The 25,725-nt window shown below is 46.9% G+C and overlaps 1 protein-coding gene across 1 annotated transcript; it reads right to left on the reverse strand.

Moving 5' to 3' along the window:
- Nucleotides 1-9,355: 9,355 nt before the first annotated feature.
- On the reverse strand, nucleotides 9,356-24,958 carry NAA30 (N-alpha-acetyltransferase 30, NatC catalytic subunit). Its single transcript, XM_038756585.1, has 5 exons — nucleotides 24,446-24,958; nucleotides 24,222-24,363; nucleotides 15,696-15,819; nucleotides 13,348-13,403; nucleotides 9,356-9,917 (listed from the first exon to the last, which is right to left on the reverse strand). Exons 1-5 carry the CDS (start codon nucleotides 24,829-24,831, stop codon nucleotides 9,780-9,782), a joined length of 846 nt encoding a protein of 281 aa, XP_038612513.1. The 5' UTR covers nucleotides 24,832-24,958; the 3' UTR covers nucleotides 9,356-9,779.
- Between the last annotated feature and the right edge of the window lie 767 nt (nucleotides 24,959-25,725).

The following is a 25,725-nucleotide window of genomic DNA, read 5'->3' on the forward strand; positions in this document are numbered from 1 at the left end:
CAGAAGTCATGGGTTCAAATCCCAGCTCCGCCACGTCTGCTGTGTGACCTTGGGCAAGTCACTTAACTTCTCTGAGCCTCACCTGCAAAATGGGGATTAACATTGTGAGCCCCACGTGGGACAACGTGATCACCTTGTATCACCCCCGGTGCTTAGTGCTTTGCACACAGTAAGCGCTAAACAAATTCAATCGTATTGAGCGCTTACTGTGTGCACAGCACTGTACTAAGCGCTTGGGAAGTACAAGTTGGCAACATATAGAGACGGTCCCTACCCAACTATGGGCTCACAGTCTAGAAATGCCATCATTATTATTATTAATTTTTCTCCTGATTCTCATCATAAAAAAGAAACGCACATTAGGCACTGGGGGAACAGAAGGGCTCCCAAAGGTGCAGAGAGAAGCCATAAATCAATCAATCGTATTTATTGAGCGCTTACTGTGTGCAGAGCACTGGACTAAGCGCTTGGGAAGTACAAGCTGGCAACATATAGAGACAGTCCCTTCCCAACAGTGGGCTCGCTGTCTAAAAGGGGGAGACAGAGAACAAAACCAAACATACTAACAAAATAAAATACATATGTACAAGTAAAATAGAGTAAAAAATATGTACATATATAAACAGTTGGTATAGTCCCCATTTCTCTCCCATTTCCCGCCACCTCCAAGAATCCCAGGCAAATTTATGGTCCACTTACCTCAAAAGAGTCAGCAGGCTGTCGGTTCCTCAGTGGCCACTTCCAACCTGCCTTAAGTCAAGCCTACTTTCTGAATCACAGGGTCTCGGTGGGTAGTGAGGGGCTGGGGCTGGGGAAAGGTCTGGAGCTTGTTGTGAGCTGGGAACATGTACGGTAACTGTTGTATTGCACTCTCCCAAGCGCTTAATACAGTGCTTCGCACAGAGTAAGCACTCAAACGCCATCGAGCAGAGCTTGAAGACCATAGGTCTTAGAGAAGCAACGTGGCCCAGTGGAAAGAGCCTGGGCTTGGGAGTCAGAGGTCAATCAATTGTATTTATTGAGCGCTTACTGTGTGCAGAGCACTGTACTAAGCGCTTGGGAAGTACAAGTTGGCAACATGGATTCTAATCCCTGCTCCGCCACTTATCGGCTGTGTGACTTTGGGCAAGTCACTTCACTGGGCCTGTTACCTCGTCTGTAAAATGGGGATTGATTGTGTGCCCCATGTGGGGCAACCGGATTATCTTGTAACCTCCCCAGCACTTAGAACAGTGCTTTGCACATAGTAAGCGCTTAATAAATCCCATTATTATTATTATTATAGGTATTTTACCACTCCTCCTTCAGTCAGCCTAAAACATCCCAGGCATGAAATCTGCAGCTGTGGAGAGCCAATTCCACTTCTTTTTTTTTTTTTTTTTTGATGGCATTTATTAAGCACTTACTATGTGCCAAGCACTGTTCTAAGCGCTGGGGAGGTTACAAGGCGATCAGGTTGTCCCACGTGGAGCTCACGGTCTTAATCCCCATTTTACAGATGAGGGAACTGAGGCCCGGAGAAGTGAAGTGACTTGCCCAAAGTCACACAGCGGACAATTGACGGAGCCGGGGTTTGAATCTATGACCTCTGACTCCAAAGCCCGGGCTCTTTTCCACTGAGCCACGCTGCTTCTCATTTCTCACTACAAACTGGCTGGGATATAGTCCTAATCTCCAAGACTGAATCAATCCATCAATTCCATTTACTGATGGCCTTCTCTGCGTGGCACACTGTACCCTTGGGAGTTAGTGGATCCAATTCCTGTCTTCAAGGACCTTAAATCAACCACTGTTTACGGAGCTTTTCTTAGGTGCTCCTGAGATAGGGTCAGACACGATCCCTGACCTCAAGGAACTTAATCTAGCAGCTAGAGCAGGCCCCAACCCCCAAGATATTATTCAGACTACTGGATTAATCTGTTCCCCTTTGCCCAGTGAAATCATGAATTTGCCAATTTGCCTTGAACTGAGGAAACAAGTCAGTTCTTCTTCAGTATTTATTATTTAATAATTCATAGTAGTTGTGTTTTCATACTTTGCGTGGCTATAAGTGACAGTATATCCAGCATGGCTGGGGTAGGTAAAAGAGAACAGAAGTGCCAACCTTTCATTTTGAGTGTGGGGATAAAAAGAGAGCAGGTGTTTTGGGGGGAATGAGGCCGGGGTAGGGATGGGGTCTTTTTAGTTCTGAGTGGAAATTCTCTTCTCAGACCTGGAATGAGCAAGGTCAGGAGTTCAGCTCACACAGCTGTGGGAGCATTTACACCCCCTCAACCCCGATGAGTGAGCACCTCTAACGGAGATATTTGATATACAGGCAAAACACATACTTTGTTTCCATTTAACAGATGAGAAAACAGGCACAGAGAGGTTAAAATGACCTAAGGTCATAGTCAATCGTATTTATTGAGTGCTGTGTGCTGAGCACTGTTCTAAGTGCTCAATATAACAGACACATCCCCTGCCCACAGCGAGCTTACAATCTAGAGCAGCAGGCAAGTGGCGGAGTCAGGGCTAGGACCCAGGCCTCCTGACCCCCCAGTCTCCCATTATTGTAAACAGTTTTTCTCTGTTTGACTCCAATAGATTATAAATTCCTTGAGGGTAACAGATGGATCTTGCTTCTATTATACCTTCCTTGGAGCTCAGTACAATGTTACACTCGGTAGGAGCTCAATAAATATCACCCGATGGACTGACCTACCTCTCCAATCCCCATAAAAATAGAAGAGATTTTTCTCAATTCTCCCTACCGTTGGCCGTATTCCTGTTTTCTGTCCAACTTGTCCTGGGTTGAGGCGGGTGGGGAGTGTTGGTTACAAACCCCTACAATTCTTCTACATCTACTGGTCTTGCACTCCTGAAATGCTCTAAGTTCCCCAGTGTTAACACCCTCGCTATTCTATAGCCTTTCTATCCTTTCACCAGCCACTCAAAATGCATACCTTCCTCCCTTTCCAAATGTCTTAGGGCCATTTCTAGTTGAGCCCCAGGGAAAAAAGTTTGAGGTGAAATAGACGACTACTATTAAACTGTGAGCCCGGGGTGGGCACAGAATGTGTCTGATGTTATATTGTACTCTCCCAAGTGCTTAGTACAGTGCTTGCACACCGCTAAGAGCTCAATAAATACAAGTGAATGAATCAATGAGGAAATAAAATTAAATATTTCAAAGGTAATGACTATATACATTAATTTATTTTATTAGTATGTTTGGTTTTGTTCTCTGTCTCCCCCTTTTAGACTGTGAGCCCACTGTTGGGTAGGGACTGTCTCTATGTTGCCAACTTGGACTTCCCAAGCGCTTAGTACAATGCTCTGCACACAGTAAGCGCTCAATAAATATGGCTGATGATGATGATGATATACATATATTGCTCTTAAAATCATCGATGGTAATACAGACACAGAGAACCCAGGATCCAAATTAGGGTGTACCGTGTGAGCCTGATGGAAACGCGGATATTGGATAGTGACATTTTGAATGGAAAGATAAATGACAACATCTTCAGTTCTCCTTGCTATTTTAACTCCGATCGGCAAAAATCCAGGCAACAAAAGCCATCGACTTTGAGATCGCTCGGTTACCACCTAGGCAGGTCACCCGATTATGACAGTTAATGAACTTTTTAACGTTTGGTACACATCAAATGATAAGAAGTCATTTTGTGAGTGGCGAGAAGACTCTGCTGCCAGCTCGAAAGGTAACGTCGGCTGCAAGAGGCCGAAGGACGGGCTTGGGTTGGGGGAGGAAAACCAAGTGAAGCCGCCTTGGCAGTTGGAGCCACAATCCAGGTCAGAAAAGCTTTCCTTCCCTCCTTCCCTCCCGGACTAAGTCACTAGTTAACCCAAGGAAGCTTTCGTGCTTTCCAGGCTCAGACTAGCTCAATGTACAGACCTGCTTTCTACCCCAGTCAATCAGCACTTAATAGGGTTTGATCAAGTTTTGGTGAATAATACCTGCAAAATGCAGGAAGAAAATGCACCCAAAATAAAATTATTAATTTGGCATAATAGAAAGTTCCCTTAATGGGAGGGCATCTGGGATCCATTCCTACCACTTTTAAAATAGCACCTGTTTCCTCACTTTTATATTTAGGAAGGGTTATTATGGCAGTGCTTTGGAAGATGACTATCCCATCTTTGTGTCCTGCTGACATTATTTGATATAGAATGAAAAAGGTTAGCGATTGTTCCTTTTGCTCTTTTATCCCTTAAAAGACAGTTCAACACTGACTTGGAAAAATCTATTAACGGTATAAAATGACTACGGGAAAACCTGATGGAAGTATACCGAATGCCTACTAATTGAATTGACCAAGATAAGTGGCAAATCCCGTAGCTTAAAGGCAAAGGTTAGGAGGGGTCGAAAGTGGAAAATAATTAAGCAGAACTGATGGGAAGGAAAACTGAAAAGACTTCAACACGAAGCGAATCCGGGCACTCGGGTTACGGAGCTCTCCGGCAACGAAGCAGTTCAAAAGCCAGCACAAATGAACGAAGATACTGAAGAGCTGCTTTTCTCGGAAGGATTACGACTTAAAAGCCAGAGGAAGAAAACAAATCCCAGGGAAACGTCTGGGCCAACCACTCAACTTTCTCCATCGGAGACGATCATTTTAACTTCTCATTTTCCCGTTCGCCAAGGTGGCTGACGAGACTAACGCTGCACTGAGATCTGGGTCTGGCACTCCTGTCTGGAAATACCCTCCGCCTGGTCCCACCGAGTCACCAAAACGACACTAAGCTATCACTGAAATCAGAGGCGGGTTAAAGGACGTAGGCCTTCATTTTCAACTAGTCCGTTCCACTGTAGAGGTGGGTGAGTACCTGATTTGGGTAATAACAGCAGTGATAGCGTTTATTTAGCGCTTACTATGTGCAAAGCACTGTTCTAAGCGGGTAGAACACCATCTACATGTTGGTCCAGGAAGATCTGGTGCAGGACTCGCACTCGGGGGGCGATACCGCTTAGGGGTCCGTGCCTCGGCCTTACTGCACGGAACCGATCGGGACTTTTGGGTTTCCGTGGGTCTTTTGCAACCTCTCAGTACTGAATGCAGGAAAGCAGCCGAGGTTGTAGCGTGTTCTGCTGGCGATGGGCACGGCGAAGATATAGGAACCTGTACCAAAAACACGTCACGGTCGCCTCTGCAGATCACCTACCCCGTTCACGCCCATGGGACACCGTTTTCTCACAACACGAGGTTCTTCAAGAACACAACTACCGCATTATAGCAGAAAGGAGTGCATTTTTAATTGTACCGTTTTATTTGATCAGTGATCTTTAAAAGAATATCACTTCTTTGGCCTATAGCTGAGGCTTTGGTTCCTGCTCACAATTTGCCAAAGACTAGACGCCACTAACTCTCTAGTTCTGTTTGGGATTCAGGAGCATCCAACCGAGCTTATGAAATTCTGACAGTACCACAGAGATCGAGTGTAAAATAGGAGATTTTTGAATCCACGCCCTTTCTCAGTGTCTTTCAAGAGGTCGCTACACGCGGAGTAGCAACAATACAGCGACTAAAGGATTCGCTACACAAGATAACATTGAAAAAAATTCAGTGCTCACATTAGTGTTTTAAGATGGATAGAGTCTCACACAAACGCTCAAATCAAACCCCCCAAAAAAATCAAAGTGCACATCTAGGTTTTTTTGGATAAAGCTTCCATTTTAGCTAACCAATGCATCACTTCAATATCAATAAGGTAAACACTATAAACAAAATAAACAAAGAACACATTCCAGTTAGACAGAAAAGTCAAGTAATGAACTGCTTAAAATAGGAAGTCAAATGCTTAACTCAAAAACAAAGAATTTGAGATTAGATAAATAACAAAGGCCTCAGTGTTACGAGTACAATACAGATGGCTGTGACCAAGTGACTCTCTACTCCTTTGGAGAAGACCAAGTTCACGTAATTGATATTCAAAATATTTCTCAAATGTACTTCATTACCACACAAAACTAGAAAGTGGATGACCCCACAGAGTTCTTTCTTCCACATACCTTTGATTCGCTTTAGGAAGAAAAGAAAGCACACTGCTTGTTTTTTGTTTTGTTTTTCCTAGCCGGTTACCACAGGCACAAACCACATTATGAAATGAACACACCTGCATTTCAAAGGAAAATGCAAACACAACTTAACCATATTTTATTTGACCACATCTTTAGACAGCTTGCACATTTTATCCCCTCATAAGCTCTCTCTCCAAAGGAAAAAGGTCCGAAGAAAATAATGCAGCACTATCCAGTCATCAAACGGCAGATCAATATTTTGAGATACACATACTTGAAAGATCGCCAACTCGCACCCCAATTCCAATGCAATTTGTGTTTAAACAAACCGGGAAGCCCTGCAACATCACTCAAATCTACTGATGTCGGGGTGCTTACAAAATAATAGCGATGCGCATACCGATCAGATTTTGCCTGCACTCCTTCAAGGTGAACCTCGTTATTTTTTTTCTGGACACTGGGATACACAGACATCTGGTCTTATGCATACCGAGTCAAAAGCAGTATAGTGGGCAAGGTAAAGGTGAAACGTAGAGTCACCTGAATGCAAACTCTTTTTTTTTTTTAGATTTGTCAAGCAAACAGGGCTGGGGGGGGAGGGGATAGTGAAATCCTGCAAATCAATTTTTTAAAAAAATAACTGCACTTTTTGGCTAGCCTCGATGTGAAATTCTATTCAGCTGTTTTTGCTTAGTCGATTCGAGAGTCTTATCAATGCTTCCGCCAAGGGAGCTACAAATCCACCCAGTTGACAAACCAACGGAGTCCACTGTCCACCGCTTCAACAGTCTCGCACAGCTTTAACAGACCTGTAAAGAAATGACGTTAAGGGGTGACAACACCAAACCTCTGTCAGTGGATAAGTCACTGCGGTTTCGCAGGCAGCATCCCCTTTTAAAAGGAAGTTGTCCCTCTTTGGCCCAGCATTGGAAATAATAATAATAATAATGGCATTTATTAAGCGCTTACTATGTGCAAAGCACTGTTCTAAGCGCTGGGGAGGTTACAAGGTGATCCCATTGTCCCATGGGGGGCTCACAGTCTTCATCCCCATTTTACAGATGAGGGAACTGAGGCCCAGAGAAGTTAAGTGACTTGCCCAAAGTCACCCAGCTGACAAGTGGCGGAGCCGGCATTTGAACCCATGACCTCTGACTCCAAAGCCCGGGCTCTTTCCACTGAGCCACGCTGCTTCTCTAAATGAACGAAAGGTGATTCCAGCAGCGTTTTATAATCTGAATTGTATTTGAGTTTTCTCTAAATCAGAATCTTACAGTATGGGATAATCATATTTTGAATCTGAAGAACTCCCTCTAAAATAATGGCCAATCATTAAATACTACGGCTCGATCGATTAAAAGATCGGCCCAAACGGCGATGTTTCTGTACATTACGGTACAATACAAAGGGTTTATGATTTAGAGGTCTGAATTTTCAAGAGGGTCTCAAGTGGGCCACTCGTTTTCTGACCATTTCCGGCCCGATAGGCACAGGCAGAACCGTTTGCACGGTAAACCGATCGGCTGACCGGTTGGCTCGCCACCTAGATTGTGAATCCGCTGGTTTAATTCACCCAGAGAATTAACCCCTACAGCTGCCTGGGAATACCAAATGTTGGAGGTCAACAGAAACGAGATGACTTAAAACTTGAAACTCAGATGCCCTTCATCTCAAAACAGATTCCCCTACAGGCCCACAACTTGAAAGCGACTCTCTACAGTGACTGTGAAACTAATCAATTCTTTCGCTTCACCTTCACCTATCTACGGAGAAAACCTTAAAAGCTCCCCCCAAATAAGCACCCTTCTAATTCCCCCCCGAAAGATGGTCACAGCCTAAATGAGTAGCTTAGCGCGTCCTTCTACCCAGAGGGGAGCTGTCCAGAACAGGCAAAGAGCCAATTTTATCACCGCGCTTTCCCCTGTACATATTCTCCATGTAGAATTTAAAAACGGTGCCAAGATTGGCAATTCTGAAAATGCCGAACAAATTCTCCGTAAAAATAAGATTAAAGTACAAATGGTGCCGCAGCAACAGCAGGATATTTGGAGGTGCCGTTAACTGACCAATTTAATTTTGTGTGTTACTCACACCGCCTCATCTGATGAAAAGGTTTTAAATCACCCCTGGGAACTTCCAATGCATTGGGCTGAGCAGAATGCAGCTTTCCTTTAAAACAAATCCTGCCAAGAACGGTGGAGGTAGGGTTTGAAAGATTCAGTAACTCTAGACATTCATAAATCAAACCGAATCCCGAAACGGTAAAGAAAGCCAGAAAATCCAGGTTCCCCACAGAACATTTTTCTTGAGGGACTAGGCTTTTCCAAAAACATACATATATTACCACTAGTTTATTTTCTGCGTGGAAAACCATCCGTTTATGAACCTAAATTACATCAAGCAACAAATTTGCCCCCCAAAAAAGATGCCGTCGACAAAATGATTTGAAAAATCCAAGTAGGTAGTTCAAGAGCTGGCTAAACCTTCTTCCCTTTTTATTCTGGAAAAAAAAAAAACGCACACACAAAAACAGGAGAGAACCTCCCCAAGAACCTTGCTCATATAAGTTTAGAGAAAATGAAAGCAGCTAGAGTGGATAGAAAACACCTTGAAATTTATTTCCAAGACCGAGAACTGAAGATTGAAGCGTATTAGAACACCAAAACAAAGCAATCTGAATTCAAATCAAGTGAAAGAAACCTGTCCCGCAGCCGGAAAATAGCTGTTCTCCACAGCTTCTGGCAATACTTTTGAGTTGTTAAAATCATACTGATTTACATTAATTTTTCATTCTTTCCAAAAACTAAAAACTCCCTCACTCTTAAAAAAGAAAAAGTGCATCCAAAGCCCGGCGATTTACTAGTGCTCTCGGGTGGGTTTTTTTTTCTCCCCTTTTAGCAGCTTCTCAAGGATTTTCCAAGTAGCTTACACTTCTTTCCGTAAGTAGGCCTGCCCAAAGCAAACTGCTCGGTCTCTCTTCCTGGGAAACGTCTCCAAATGATAAAAATCTGAAATAATTTATTATCAAATTCAAAATTTAAATTAAAAAAAAACACAGAAATGTTCTTGCACAGACATACTGGGGAAAAAGGAAAGAAAAAAGAAAGCATGCACTCAGAAACTAGAGGTGAAGACAAATATACTTATCTATATGGGCACTGGCAGATGCAATTTAATTGTTACCGGTATTCATTGTAACACACACCCCACCCTACGATACAGTTTTTTCCATTCACTAATCACTGAGGTACCAATATTCAAGAAATGGAAAATTTCCATATTGAAAAATAAACCTAAAATTGAAGGTTTTTTTCCCCCACCCCTCTCCACCCCTCTCCCCAAAAACCATGGCAAGTTTTGTATGAAATGTTAGTATACTTAAGAGAATTTTACAATCTACGTTGGCTTTTGTCAGGAACCCAAACACTGTTCCACAAACAGGTCCTGTGAGAAAATGTCCACGATGTATAGAACAGTCAGTAGACTTGCAAAGGAACGAACGGATCTTGGCTATCGACTGGCACATCTTGCTGGTACCAAAAGAACTCTTGAAGTTTGAAACAATCTGTTTTAATTCAGAACAAATGCGCCATGCCATAGTGCAACAAATATGTGCGACACTCAATGAGACACTGACAGAGAAGAGCTGCATGGAAATGACTAAATCCACCTGCAAAGCAATTCTGTACAAATTGCATTGCATGCAAAGGGACGTCTCTGCGTTGGTGTGAAAGTTGATCCTTGAAGTGAGAGTCTCTTAACGCAGCCAGAGTTTAAGACGCAGTGCATCAACTCCATTTAAATAGTATCTAAACAGCCTTTTATCTCGCACAAAACCAAGATTTTCATAAAGTTTCAAAGCAGACTTGTTTGTGATCTCTGTTTCTAAGACAACCTGTGAAGAAAGAAGAGAAAAAAAATCATTCATTAAACAATGAAGTACTCTTAAGAGCATTTTATTTTATTACTTAAAAACGAATCTATCTTCCAGAAGAAAATGCTGAGAACGCATCAACCTGCGGTGAAAGGTATTTGAAAAAGCAACAAGAAATGCAGTTACTTGAGGAAAACAGGAGAAGGGGGGGGTGGGCATGAAAATGCCCTACAACAGGCCAAAGGTCTACCTAAAAACGAACACCCTAAAATTACACATCGGCAAGAACAGTGACAGGGATGGGAAAATGGTGGTGATGTGTTTGGGGCCTATATGGCTATTCTGTAGGCCCCTGACGCTTCCCCAGACACATCGGGTCAGGGCCGGGAGAGCGCTAGCAGAGGTGAGGACAAAGCGCCGTCAGTATGTCCCCCGCCCACTGGCCCTGCCTGATTGGACTGGGAACCTCCTCCTTTGACCCCAGATTCCCTATTCCTCTTTCTCCTCCCTCTAAACCCTAACTGGCCTCCCCGGACCAAGCCAGCGAGCACTGGCGTCATGCTAAAATTCGGTCCGGGGCTTAAGAACTGCAATTCCCCAATGGAGACCGAATTAAAAAAAAAAAAAATCAATCAATCAATCCACAATCACAGGGTAGACGCAGAGCTGAAAAGTGTCAGAGATCTACTTTTGAATGTCAGCTTGGTCTTTAAAAAGGAAAATAACCAAAAAAAACCCTTACCTTAAAAAAGAAAAAAAAAAACGCACCCAAAGTGGCAATGTTCTCATTTTGCACGCCACAGTTTAAACAACAGCCACTTTCACCGCCAGAAACAGGCCAGAAATAAGCGTTAAGTCAAAGGACAATGTTCTAAACCAGCAAAAACACCTGAATGTACTTGGCTTCCAAAACCTGCTGCTACTCCTCCCACCGCAGATTAAGGGGAGAGTCCATCAGCTGCCACACTTAATACCTTAAATTCAGTTTAGCTAGTCACTTTCCAGACCAGAACCAAAATATCCAGGGGATAAATGAGTTTCACATAGCCAACAAGAAGCGGAAGGATGGGGTCGCTGAGTCCCGGAAATTGATCCAGCTAAATAAAAATGGCAGTTTGTTTAAATTAAGGATTCAGGGTCCACAGTATGCTTAATCTAAGTCAATTTCCTAGGCCGCCAACCCCTGCTCCTTGGGTAATGGAATCATTTAATTTTCTACAATCTGCATGCTTTCTCCTCCGAGGACGACTCTTTCGTGGTTCCTCAGTGGAAAAATACGAGGGCGCAATCGTCGGACTAATCCTACTAGAATACTGAATCCGAACAATCGGAAAAAACAGCCTGAAAATTGGAGTACTATAAATCGAGGCCAACAGCAATCGTTTTCTTTTCTCTTGGATGCTGATTTAAGGCAAGTACCACACTCAATCCGAACCGCTTCCCTGCACAAAATAAGACAAAGCCACCAGAGGTCCGGGAATCAAACCACCCGAGAGTCCGTCGGCAGGGCGATCTCTTGCAGCGGATCGGAATCGATCCACGTTTGCTGCTACCGATTAGTGACAATGGAGAGAACCGGAATAAATACACTCCAGCCACTGGCAACCGTGCCAAGTCATATTACCCTGCGCACGAGCCTTCGCCCTCCCCTGGCACGTCACCAACTGCTGGGCGGGTGGGGCTCAGGGCTGAAATTCAGGTTTGTTGGCATCCCGAGAGCTTAATGAATTGAAGCCTAATTTGATGGTACTGATGAAATCACAATGGCCAGCCCTCGACAGAATGTAGGGATTCTTCGTAAGTCAGGCAATAACCTACCCAAGCAGCTCCTCTGGAATGTCCCGCCCTACCTGAGAGCTGGGGCTGGAGGAAAAGTGGAAATCGCCCGCAGAGACCTACTATAATAATCGCCCACATCTTCGGACACAGGGCGAATCGCGCTACTCCCCAACAAACTCTGAGACCGGGTTTCTGGGAGAGAGGAAGCAGATCGCGTTCTCCTCCCACCTAGTCATTCAACTCCCGGACGGCGTCGGGAACTCTCCGTTCAGGACTGCCAGAACGCGTGAAAGGGGTGGAAAGCTAGCCACCCTGGGCTATATACTGGGATGACGGGCTATGAAGCCGTGTCATCTCCAAGATAAGCCTCCTTACTAGGGCTAGGAAGTTGCCAGTGACCAAGTTTTACTGCCAGGGACCATCTCTTCGGATGGGCGGTGGAAGGTGGCAGAGAATGTTTTTACTCTCTCTCCTGCATCCCCGCATCGAGCAGCAGGGTTTCAGCTCCGTGAAGAGGCCGTGTGGGAAGGAGCCCGGTCAAACTACCATCAGTCCCGGGGAACCAAGCCCAATAATCGCTAATCAAACGGGGCTCCATCCCGATTCCCTCCTTTAGGCCACCTGAAAAATGCCAGGTGCCCAGCCACAACTTGGCAACCAGAATCTCCAAACCCAACCCCATTTGCTTAGTAACCACCTCGGCGCTAAGTAGGGTGCCTGGCACAGAGTAAGCGCGTAACAAATACCGAAATTATTATTACTGCTATTACTACCTACTTTTTAAGCCCTGAAAATTGAGCGCAGAAATAATAAGGCATCTACCGAGTGCAGAGCACCGTACTCCGGGCAGACAAGGTAAACAGGACTGAGCGACACGAGCAGGCCACCACTGAAAATGACTATTCAAGGTCATTCCCCGCCACCAGTCTCAAGCCTCTCCAACCTTGAATCCACACCGTGCCAACCAGACACCAGTGTCCACTGCCTGCCCCGGGCACTACCACCCCCACCCAACCGTGGTAAGGGCTGGAGAAGACCGAGCAGGAAGGAAAAGAGTGACAACGGGCATTTTGGGAATAAACGTTATCTAAAATCCGTGAGCAACTGTTCGGACTGAGCCGTCAAACACTCCTATCGTTGTCTTCCGGTCTCTTGGCAGATCTCTCTGGAAATCTTGGGATAACTGACTTACCGAGGTCCCTGACTGCAGGCTGTTTGCCCACCTCCCACGATCCCCATCAGTATCCCCATCCCACCTCCCACGGTAGCCATCCCCATTTCGTAGGGGGAAGGACCACCTGTTAATTCCAGGTTCGTCCAGGCCAAAGTTTTGGCTTTTGGATCTCTCGATTAGCACAGTCTTCGATCAGAGCTGTGTCGTTTGAGGGAGGATGTTTCTCTAGAGAAACGAGAACTTCAGACTGAATGTTTAATGAAACTGCTTATAAAACTGTTACTGCCTTCAATAGTTTTTCTTTGCATTTAGGAAATCGTAGCGAGCTACAACATTTGCATAAAAATGTACATTTAAATTGGCTCTACAAACCTCATTTATATTAAGAAACACTTAAGGAATGAGTAAGGGCCTCTGAACATCTATAAAATCAACCAGAAGGGTAGAAAATTCTCTCCAAGGGATATTCAATGGGTTTTAAATATTCGCAAGACTTACCTCATCACAGTCTCCTTCAACCATGGCATAAATAGCTTTCTTAACCAAGTTAGTACCTGAAACACAGATTTAAGAGCAACAAAGTCAAAAAATATTTATTTTCAAATCTAAATTGTGGAACCTATGATAATGACTAGTGCAATCATATGCTCGAGTCTTCTCTGATACCCAATGTTGTGCTAAAAACTAGATTTTCAAGGGTCTCTTAATTGGTGATGGTAATAATTCCTAATTTTAAATTTTCAGCTTACTGAAATTAGTTCAAAAAGGCTGCTTTCTCTTTTTGAGTGGCTGCTTTAAAACAGCAACTAGATCCTGAACTAAGTTTCTTTTCTTGGTTTAATTTCGTGGATTGAAATTATGCATGAAAAATTGCTTAAAATGTTTTTTTTAAAAACCTGAACTACTATAGCTCCAGACACTAGAATTCTTTGTTCCTTTAAACCTTGTGGGACTCCTGCAACCAGAATTGAGATTTCTCCTTCAAATAAAAAGGAAGAAAAAAATTTTAATCAACATGGAAAACAAATATGAAGGTCAAAATGCATTTAGAAGAAATTCTTAAAGGAAAACCCAGGGATTCTCCTTTAGTTCTTGCCATTAGCAATTCTGTGCAAACTCCACGTGGCTCCTAGGAAAATACTCTACAAAGTAAAAGCAGAGCCCCTGCCTCTCCGGAGCTTACTTCAGGTAGGTTTGTCTATTATACAAGAGAGATTTCCTTTCAAGTTTGTGTTTGCGGGGACGGGGGGGAATGTAAGAGGGTCAAAAAAAGAATAAATATTCAAAAAAAGTTTTAAAAATGCATTTTTTTTTTGCTCACCCCCAAACCTTGAAAATGGTCAACTATTCTATTTCCCCTATGTGTGGCCTATACAGATATATCTGAAGATGGTGAAGTTTTCCTATAGATATAAGCGGATGAGGAGACTGTTATGGAACTAGCACCCCGTGTACAAACAGGACTAGCCTTAATCCACCCTAAACAAACGGGTGGGTTTCTCTCTGAGTAGGAACACCTCCATCTCCGCAGAACAGATCTTCCCCAAATAGCTCGAGAGGTGAAACAGCCCACAGCAAGTCAAAACCCCTTTAGTCCCCGAGATAAACTCCGAAGCTACAACAAAAATTAAGCCTATCTCCTCCCTGCCTCCCGACTCTGACATCGTGCTGAATTCTCACTCTCTCCTGGCTGTGAGTAGTAATCTATTTTCAGTGCTTTTATCAGTGTGAAGCAGAGCTACAACACAGAAGGCCACTGCGGGAGGAGAATTCAGCCACAGTTGAGAGTCCCTGGTGGCACGCTGCTCTGACGAATGAAAGGCCACGATTTGAACTAAAACAACGATGGAAACAACGACGTGGCCAAAGACAAGTTACAGGGTGCCACCGCCTGCGAAACCAACGGGGAAATGGCTTCAAGATTCACCTTCGCTCGCCGGATTGTTTGGCTCAGCTAGGAAGGGACCAGATAGTTCCCTTCCTGAGTGAAATAAACGAACACCTCTGAATTGTACGGGGGCAGAGTTCAGAAATTCCAGAAGCTTGGTTGCCGGTCGGGGCCTGGGAGCTTTTTAGAGCATCCCAATAAAGCGGACGGAAGCGGAGGACGCTCTCCCGGAGGCTACTTCCCAGTCTCGCTGCAGCTCCGTGGGCATCTAAAGTCCAGGCTGGCCTGTTGGCTCTCGGGTCAGCCGACGAAGGAGCCGAGCTGATAACCGGACCCTATCTGGGCCTCCCAGGGGAGGCGGCCCTGGGGCACCGAGACTGGTTGAGGGATTTTTTTTCACTGCAGCATTTCCACCCTGCCCGCCCCCTCCTCCCCAACTCCGTCTATCCCACCCTGCTCTCCCACTCTGATGGGCCACGGCAACTGCTAACTTTTGACAGTTCCGGCAACTCGGATCCTGTCCGGGACACTTGGAACAGGTTATTTCGTTTCAGTTTTAATTAACCCGACCCTTCATACTTCATTAAAATTCACACACTTCATTTTCAGCCAAAAGGCAAACACCACCAGATGGGTGTGTGACCCAAAAGGGAACATTACCCCCTCCAAATCATTTCATTTATAAAAATCAGGAGGAACGAAACCTGTGTGTGAAGGGGACACAGGAAGGGGAGGGGGGGTGAGGAAGAGTTCCTGGATCATGCCTATTTAAAAAGTGCTGGCTTGAAAAATCCCCAGGGGAGAGCACCTGAAATTCATCCCTATCACCCGCTCCATCTTGGGTTCGTGGACTTTCACCTCTACAGGACCTGCCTTCATTTTGAATAACCTGTGAGCTCCCAAGTGAAAAGCACCCATCTTCGTTCTGATCATGCAAAGAAAGAAGTGTTCTCCTTACCAATGCCTTTCCTTCTGTATTTGGAATCCACTGCTAACATGGCTATATAACCTCGCCGGAACATCTTTTTGTGCATATCCAACTTGCAGACGATGGCACCTACACACTCCTCCCCTACCACGGCCTTAAAAAACAAACAAACAGCGGTGGGCTACACGTTCCGGCCTGGTCGATCCGACCACCCAATGACACAGCATCCACAAAACTTGAGACGGCTTCGTTTGCGTTTTAGAGTTGGCAGATCTCACCTACGCACGGCGGTAAGAGAGCTAGAATTTCATTTGGAATCTTCCTTTTCTCTCGGGTTGAAAAGATGAACGGGGTCGAAGCACCGAGGAGGGAAATTACACTGTGTTATGACCTAGTGGCCCAACCCTAGGCTTCTTACACGCAGCTCCCACTTCCAAAAACGAAAACCTTACAAAACCAAGGACTTTTACACAATTGAGGGTTTTGGGGTATTTTTCCTTCTTCTTTTCCATCTGACATCTGTGTGTACTTGAACGTGTGAGTTAAGGGAGGAGAAAGTCTGTTCATTCAGAATATCTGAACGTGAGCAACGTGAGTGTCAATCTTTTCATCAAATACGCATTTGGACGTTTAATTTCTTCCTCTGTTGGGCAGTGAGAAAATTCTACTGCCACAACTCTGAAACGATAGTCAGATGGTAATTTTTGTTCACTTGAACACCTAACGTATCATTTGAAATAGGGGATTACTTACCCAGGAAACTCATACTTTAGGTCGTAGGGTATATTTTTCTTAGGTTGGTATAATGCCTGCTACTTGAAAACGTTCTCTTTTAAACCACAGAAGTGTGAACATCCTTCCGGTTTACCAATAAAGTGTGGCTTTCCCGAAGGCAGTACAGAAAACATGCCCATAAATGATGGGGAAGCCTGTAATTCTACGAGGTTTGTAGGGAACCCCTGGGAAAGATGTGTTTAAATGAGCCTTCCCACTCTGATTCACAAAACTTCATCATTCACAAAATAACCTATTGATTCGATGAACCGGGAGAAATTTGATCATTACAGCATTATTTCCGCAGGTTAGATATTTAATCATACGAGATATTCTGGTTGCTCCAAACATTTTATGGGAAGGAAGGGGGTGGGTGGGGGGGAATGGCAATTCTGCTTAACACAGCTTACTGCCAAGAGAATAACTTATTTTCTCATCAAATCAGCAAGATTAAGTTCAGACACTATGGTTTTTGAGTTGGGGGGGGGGGGAAGGTCTTTAAAATGATCTTTCCGCCCCTTTCCTCTGGAGGCTTACAAATAGGTAGATCTGAAAAGAGACAAACTTACATTTAAATGCAATGCACTCTTATGCAGCGTGACTGTCTTCAATTGTTCTTTCCACTTGTTTCATAGGGTTGAAATAACTTTGTGCATCAATCACACAGAAAATTCCTTTAAAAACCATTTTAACCGTATAATACATGAGTAACCTGACTCCACAAAAAGTCAGTAAATTCCAATTTAGACTACTGGCTCCTAAAGTTAAACACACACCCAATTATTCCAATTAAGTTCTGAGCCATCGCATGTTTTTTTAAAGACTATTTAGGAAAAAAAAATATCTCCAAACAATACGAAGTGGTATTACCATAACAAATGATTTGATTCCTATAAAGTGCTTTTAAAAAAAAAAAAAAAAAGCCATTTCTATTCTTTCCCAGGCTAACACTGAATGTTCAGTACAGGGAATGTTTCACACTCTAAATTTGGAGTATTTGAACTCTGGGGGTGGGGGGGGGAGAGAAGAACCGTAGGGAATTAGCATCAAAACAATAACAGTAATGTACTTAAACTTATATAAACCAGAAGCAATCCATCTCAGAGGTTATTACACGATCACGTTGAACACATTACAATTTAACCTAGACAGGAAGAGCACAGTTCAAACTATAAAATGTGCAGTTACCTTTACAGATGACATAATTTAGAAAACAATGAGATACAAAGGTCAAGGCCGACAGGATAGAGTCAGAAATATGAAAGAACAATCTAACAGGCCCGTTCTAGGGAAGCCCATGGGAAAGCCTCTCCGCAAACCATTTGCGAATCAGTTTCCCCATCAACTGAAATGTCAATAAAAAACTCATTTGGCTTTTCCGGGCAGGCCATCTCCCCACTCAGACACTCACTGTGACCATAAAGACAGCAGCGCCAAAAAAATGACCTCAGGAAAGGACCCAAAAAATCATTTGCACGGCACAGACCCAGGTGAAGAAATTGGTGAAAATCCATAGATGTTCACAACCCAAGGCTGATGGAGCCCCTACTTCTGAGTAAAGTCACCTAAAAAAAAGTCTAGGTGACAAAACATCATTACTACAGAGCCAAGCAGATCACTTCATCTGCGTAAACCAGAGGCAATCCATCTCGTACGTTATCATGAGATAATCATTTTTTGAGGCCCCTGAATAAACAACAGAAATGGGCCGCAAAAAAATGACATTTGCCTGCAGAAGCAAAAATCAAATTCGCTGCCATTTTTCAAAGACCCTTAGCCTAAAACGCTATGACAGTTTCCTTCTCCCTAACCTAGAAATCCCACAACCTTTCCCCTGAGAAATGTGCCTTATGAGCTCATGTAGCTGAGCTTCTGTTAAGCGAGGAAACTTACAACTTGCACGTTGATAAGCGGTGACCTTTACTGAGGGAAGAATGGGAGAACAATCAAGAAAATAGTCTCTGAAAGCAAAACTGAAAAAAAAAAAAAGCGTTGCTTCTAGAGTAAAAATTTATGTGGCATGCTTCTTTGTTCCTTAAGGCCAAGTTTTGCCACACAACACTAACAGACAATTTTCAGGAAGGGGCCTTCATTTTTTGATTTCCACTGCCCTCAATTTCAGCTGTGAAAAGTCACTTTTTAGAGAGAATTCAGTATTGGCCGTGTTTATGCGGACCCCCATTTTTGATTGATGGCTTGTTGGGGGCAGGGAGCGTATCTACCAACTGTTGTACGGTACTCTCCCAAGCGCTTCGTACAGTGCTCTGCACGTGGTAAGTGCTCAATAAATACCACTGATTGATTGAGGGACCCAAAAGATACCAGCCTCTCAACGGGGGTAGAGCATGGCTATTCAGGACCCTCTGGCTCTGTCCAAAGTCAGCTCTGGATTGTCAAACATTTACACAGATTACCACACACCGTTTGTAAAAAGCGATGAAACAAGAGGCCCAGGTTCGGTACCTCAATTTAAAATGTGACAGCCAATAAAGGGAACATGGACCGGTCTGACGTTTGTTGCCGCTGAAATCAACAATCGCCTCAACTTATTTGCAAAGGCCTCTGACGTCTCCTTTTGACATTCATAATCCTGTCAGAAAGCCATTTTGTAAGTACCTGCTGACATCACTCTGCCAAACTACATTTCCCATCCTTCTTTTCATAAAAGTTTGGAATCTGATAAGAGTCATTTTCGAAGACGGTAATTTCTAGAGGAGAATCGTTATGATCCACAAAAACTAAAAACCACTAGAAGGCTACCAAACGTAACACTGAAGACGTACACAGTAAGGTACCATTAACCACAAGTACCAGAGTGCATTCTCAACCTATCCCCAGGTTGCAAAGTGCTTTTCGGAGAGGCAGCGAAGAAGGGTATTTATTTTCACTACGGAGAGGAAAATGTTTTACTGACCACGGAGAAATTACAAAGTGTTTCTAGAATACTAAACCTGGAACACACGACCGACAGAGTCGCTGTTAAAATGAAAGTACTTCTTTTAAAAGTTCTTTTTTAAAAACTTCTTTCACAGCTGGAAGACCAGGTTTCCTCAGACAAAAAAAAAAGACCCAGATACTGTACTTCTGAGTACCCAAATCAAACTGTGAAAATGCACCTGTGTGCTTTAGTGGAGCTTTCAAGAGGCCCTCTTGATAGCTACGTGACTTTACTACTCCGAAGCTATCATCTGAAATAACATGTTTGACACTAACAATTTTAGTGGCAGAAATAGAGTCGCTAGCACTCATTGTTCTCTTCTCTAAAGATATTTCAAAACCAGAGATTATATTCTTTCTTATTGTTTTTGAAGGTCTTCCGAAGCCTTCCAGATTCACTGACGATACAGCCTGCGCATCGGTCCTTCACAGTACCACCCTAGGGAAGCAGCGTGGCTCAGTGGAAAGAGCCCGGGCTTTGGAGTCGGAGGTCATGGGTTCAAATCCCAGGTCCGCCCACTGCCAGCTGAGTGGCTTTGGGCGAGTCACTTCCCTTCTCTGTGCCTCAGTTACCTCATCTGTAAAATGGGGATTAAAACCGTGAGCCCTCCCAGGGACAACCTGATCACCTTGTAACCTCCCCGGCGCTTAGAACAGTGCTTTGCACATAGTACGTGCTTAACAAATACCATCATTATTATTATTATTACCCTCAGGTTTGGCACCTGGGGGAATACTTACGATTCATGCTAAAAGACATGCGGTAGAGGGGATTCGCAGCAATTTCATACCCATTTAACTGGCTTCTTGCTGAGCTTCAGAAACGTCAGCCCTTAACAACCCACAGAAGCACGTTCTACGCTAGAGCCCCGAGGACCAACTGTTCTCACGGTTCTGTTGAAGTGGAAACGAGCGTGCTCGACGGCCACTTTTAACATCATCAATCGTATTTATTGAGCGCTTACTGTGTGCAGAGCACCGTACCAAGCGCTTAACATGCCTTTTCGGGGCGTTTTCTCCCCCCCGTGGACACAGGTGACCGAGATCTGGGTTCATCCCAACGGGTTGGCGAGCACTCCCTCCACCGTGCAACGGACGGCGGTTTCGGGGCATCCGCTCGGCCACGCGCGTAACCGGCGGCGAGGCCCGGCTGTGGCTTCTCCCTCGCTTCCAAGTTCGGGGGAGGAACGTGGGCTTGACCGGAGACGGTCTGGGACCAGATTTCCAGCGTCCCCCAAACCTCCCGGTGCAACACGTGCCATGCTGGTCGGAAAAACGGTACGCCCGACCGGGCACGGATTGGGCAAAAAAACCCTCAAAAAACCTGGCTGCGGGCATAGCTACTTTACAGCACATACAACGAGACTGTACTTGAGAAACTGAGAAGCAGCGTGGCTTAGTGGCAAGAACAAGGGCTTGGGAGCCAGAGGACGTGGGTGCTAATACCGGCCCCGCCACTCGTCTGCTGGGTGACCTTGGGCAAACCACTTGGCTTCTCTGTGCCTCCGTTCCCTCATCTGTAAAATGGGGATGAAGGCTGGGAGCCCCACGTGGGACAACCTGATGTCTGGCCTCTACCCCAGAGCGTAGAATGGTGCTTGGCGCAGAGGGCCCAGAAATCAGCGTGGCTCGGTGGAAAGAGTCCGGGCTCGGGAGTCGGAGGTCGTGGGTTCTAATCCCGGCTCCGCCACTTGTCAGCTGGGTGACTTTGGGCGAGTCGCTTCGCTTCTCTGGGCCTGATCCGTGGGGATGAAGACTGTGGGCCCCACGTGGGACAACCTGATTGCCTTGCATCTAGGCCTGCACTTAGAACAGGGCTTGGCACATAGTAAGCGCATAACAAACACCACCGTTATCACAGTAAACTCTACAACAGTGCTTGGCAGACAGTAAGCGCATAACAACGTCATTATCCCAGTAAGCACTAAAACAGTGCTTGGCACATAGTAAGCGCATAACAAACACCGTCATTATCCCAATAAGCACTAAAACAGTGCCTGGCACATAGTAAGCGCATAACAAACACCATCATTATCCCAGTAAGCACTAAAACAGTGCTTGGCACATAGTAAGCGCATAACACACACCATCATTATCACAGTAAGTGCTAGACACTTAGTAAGCACGTAGCAGAGAAGCAGAGTGGCTCAATGGAGAGAGCCCGGGCTTTGGAGTCGGAGGTCACGGGTTCTAATCCCGGCTCCGCCACTTGTCGGCTGTGTGACTTTGAGCAAGCCACTTCACTTCTCTGGGCCTCATCTGAAAAATGGGGATGAAGACTGGGAGCCCCACGTGGGACAGCCTGATCACCTTGTATCCCTCCCAGCGCTTAGAACAGGGCTTCGCATCTAGTGAGCGCTTACCAGATACTATCATTATTATAACGGACACCACCATTCGCCCAGCAAGCGCTAGACCAGGGCTTGGCACATAGTAAGCCCTTAAATACCATCACCATCATTATTATTAGAAAAGACAACATCACTACCCCAGCAAGTGCTGGACCAAGGCTTAGCACATAGTAAGCGCCTAATAAACACCATCATTATTATTATTATAACAGACACCATCATTACCCCGGCAAGCGCTAGACCAAGGTTGGCACATAGTAAGCGCTTAACAAATACCATCATCACTATTATTGTCATCATTAAATGCGCAGGTCAGAGAGATTCAGTCATTTCATTCAATCGCATTTATTGAGCGCCTACTGTGTGCAGAGCACTGTAGCAGCGTGGCTCAGTGGAAAGAGCCCGGGCTTTGGAGTCAGAGGTCGTGGGTTCAAACCCCGGCTCTACCAATTGTCAGCTGTGTGACTTTGGGCGAGTCACCCAACAACAGGCTCACAGTCTAGAAACTGCGAAAGTTTCTGGAACGTAGTCTAGTTTGTTGTGTAGGTGTGTGTCAACATTTAGAGACGGCTCCCTACCCGACAATGGGCTCGCAGTCTAGAAACTGCGAAACGGTTTCTGGGAATAATGATAATAATAATGATGATGGCATTTATTAAGCGCTTACTACGTGCAAAGCACCGTTCTAAGCGCTGGGGAGGTTACAAGGTGATCAGGTTGTCCCATGGGGGGGCTCAGTCTTAATCCCCATTCTACAGATGAGGTAACTGAGGCACAGAGAAGTGACTTGCCCAAAGTCACCCAGCTGACAATTGGCAGAGCCGGGATTTGAACCCATGACCTCTGACTCCAAAGCTCGTGCTCTTTCCACTAAGCCACGCTTTCTGGAAAGTAGTCTAGTTTGTTGTGTGGGTGTGTGTCAGTGCTTAGAACGATACTTTGCACATAGTAAGCGCTTAACAAATGCCGTTATTATTATTATTAGAGACGGCTCCCTACCCAACAACAGGCTCGCAGTCTAGAAACTGCGAAACAGTTTCTGGTAAGTGGTCTAGTTTGCTGTATGGGTGTGTGTCAGAGCTTAGAACGGTGCTTTGCACATAGTAAGCGCTTAATAAATGCCATTATTATTATTATTATTATTATTAGAGATGGTTTCTGGAAAGTAGTGTAGTTTGTTGTGTGGGTGTGTATTAACATTTAGAGACGGTTCCCCTACCCAACAACGGGCTCGCAGTCTAGAAACTGCGAAACAGTTTCTGGAAAGTAGTCTTGTTTGTTGTGTGGGTGTGTGTCAACATTTAGAGACAGTCCCCCTACCCAACAATGGGCTCGCAGTCTAGAAACTGCGAAACAGTTTCTGGGAATAATAGTAATAACAATAATGACATTTATTAAGTGCTCACTATGTGCAAAGCACCGTTCTAAGCGCTGTTTTCGGTTACAAGGTGATCAGGTTGTCCCACGGGGGGCTCACAGTCTTCATCCCCATTTCCAGATGAGGGAACTGAGGCCCAGAGAAGTGAAGTGACTCGCCCAGTCACCCCGCTGACAATTGGCGGAGCTGGGATTTGAACCCATCACCTCTGACTCCAAAGCTCGTGCTCTTTCCACTGAGCCACGCTGCTTCTCTAGTGGGAAGTAGTCGTTTGTTGTGTGTGTATGTGTGTGTTTGTTTCCTAGTTTGTTGTGTGTGTTTGTGTGTGTGTCCTAGTTTGTTGTGCATGGTGTGGGGGTGTGTGTGTGTGGGTGTTGTCTTCCTCCTCCTCCTTCCCACCCACTTATCAAGTCCTAGTTGTATGTGTGTGGGGTGTGTGTGGGGGGGTGTGTGTGTCCCCTAGTTTGTTGTGCGTGTGTGTGTGTGTGTCATCTTCCTCCTCCTTCCCACTCACCAAGTCCTAGTTTGTTGTATGTGTGTGTGGGGGGGGGGGGTTACATGTCCTAGTTTGTTCTCCGTGTGTGTGTGTGTGTGTGTGTGTGTGTCTTCTTCCTCCTCCTTCCCACCCACTTACCAAGTCTTAGTTTGTTGCATGTGTGTATGGATGTGTTGTGTGTCCTAGTTTGCTGTGCGTGTGTGTCGTCTTCCTCCTCCTTCCCACCCACTTACCAAGTCCTAGTTTGTTGTGTGTGTGTGTGTGTGTGGCATGTGTCTTGGTCTGTTGTCCGTGTGTGTGTGTCTTCTTCCTCCTCCTTCCCACCCACTTACCAAGTCCTAGTTTGTCGCATGTGTGTGTGTGTGTGTGGGGGGGGGGGGTCTGTGTGTGTGTTGTGTGTGTCCTAGTTTGTCGTGCGTGTGTGTGGGGGGGTGTTTTCTTCCTCCTCCTTCCCACCCACTTACCAAGTCCTAGTTCATGTGTGTGTGTGTGGTGTGTGTGCCGTCTTCCTCCTCCTTCCCACCCCCTTACCAAGTCCTGGTTTGTCGCGCGTGCGTGTGTCGTGTGTGTGTGGTGTGTGTGTGTGTGGCGTGCGGCGCCTTCCCCCTCCCCCCACTTACCAAGAAGCAGAGCTGCGGCCAGTTGTGGATAAAATACCTATAGGTATAAATGGAGTAGGGTTCGGACAGATCTTTGGTGATCAGTCTCATGATCTCGGGCATTTGCAGCTCGGATTCGTACCGGACGTAGCGGATCGTCCGTGGGTCGTGGTCGTCGTCGTCGCCGCCGTGCTCGGGGGGCGGGTGGGGGCAGGGGTGGGGGGGGGGCGGGGTCCCGGGGGGGGCGGTCCTGCTCCTGCTCCTCCTCCTCCGGGGGGCCCTCCAGGCTGCAGGCGTCGGCCAGGGAGGCGGCGAGCAGGCGTCGGGGCGAGGCCGGTCCGGGGGTGGGGGGGAGCCCGTTGGGGGCGGCGGGGGGCGGCGGAGGCGGCGGCTGCTGCAGGACCCGCAGCTCGGGACCGACGAGGCCGTTGAGGGGAGGAGGGGGCGGAGGGGGCGGGGGCGGGGGCGGCGGCGGCGGTTTCCGACGGTGCCCCTTTCCCGCCTCGGCCTTCCCGCCCCTCCGGCGGCCCCGCTCGCCCTCGTCGTGGGCGGGGCACGGGCACCGGGACAACGGCGGGGCGCCCAGCAGCCCGCTGGGCCCCGACGGGACCGGGGCCGGCACCTCCGACATCCTCACGGCCGCCCCGCCGACGGCACCGCCGCCGCCGTCGTCGTCGTCGTCCTTCTCCTCAGCCGCCAGCGCCGGAAAGCGGGCCGCCGGACGCCGGGCCTCCGCGGCTTCCGGTTTGCGACAGTCGCGCGCCGGGCGGCCGGAGGGAGCGAGGGGGGCGCATGCGCGAGGACGGTGGGGGGGGGGGGGAGGCGCATGCGCGTGGACGGTGGGGGGGGTGCCTGCGCGAGGAAGGTGGAGGGAGAGGCGCGTGCGCCTGGATGGTGGAAGGGAGGGTGGTGCGTGCGCGCGGACGGTGGAGGGCGGGGGCGCATGCGCGGGGACGGTAGAGGGAGGGGGGCGCATGAACGCGGACGGTGGAGGGCGGGGGGCGCATGCGCGGGGACGGTGGAGGGAGGGGGACGCTTGCGCGAGGACGGTAGAGGAGGGGGTGGTGCATGCGCGCGGACGGTGGAGGGAGGGGGGGCGCATGCGCGCGGACGGCAGGGGGGCGCATGAACGCGGACAGTGGAGGGAGGGGGCGCATGCGCGCGGACGGTAAGGGGGCGCATGAACGCGGACTGTGGAGGGAGGGAGGCGCATGCGCGCGGACGGTAAGGGGGCGCATGAACGCGGACAGTGAAGGGAGGGAGGCGCGTGCGCGCGGACAGTTGGGGGGGCGCATGAACACGGACGGTGGAGGGAGGGGGGCGCATAAACGCGGACGGTTGCAGGGAGGGTTGCTCATGCGCGCGAACGGTGGAGGGGAGGGTGGCGCGTGCTCGCGGACGGTGGAGGGGAGGGTGGCGCGCGCGCGCGAGCGGTGGGGGCGTGGCCTGGATCGTTATGGGCGTGGTCCGAATCGCGGAAGGGTGCGGCCCGGCCGTTAGGGGGCGCGGTCCGGAGCGGGGGGGG

This window comes from Tachyglossus aculeatus, chromosome 14 (assembly GCF_015852505.1).
Source record: "Tachyglossus aculeatus isolate mTacAcu1 chromosome 14, mTacAcu1.pri, whole genome shotgun sequence".
Classification (NCBI taxonomy): domain Eukaryota; kingdom Metazoa; phylum Chordata; class Mammalia; order Monotremata; family Tachyglossidae; genus Tachyglossus; species Tachyglossus aculeatus.

Excerpts from the sequence above, each read along its gene's own strand:
- NAA30 (XM_038756585.1), bottom strand. The coding sequence starts at position 24,831 with ATGTCGGAGGTGCCGGCCCCGGTCCCGTCGGGGCCCAGCGGGCTGCTG. Across the intron at positions 13,404-15,695 it reads ATACAGAAGGAAAGGCATTG|GTACTAACTTGGTTAAGAAA; the intron begins GTAAGGAGAACA and ends TCTGTGTTTCAG. Across the intron at positions 9,918-13,347 it reads TTGAAGGAGACTGTGATGAG|GTTGTCTTAGAAACAGAGAT; the intron begins GTAAGTCTTGCG and ends CTTTCTTCACAG.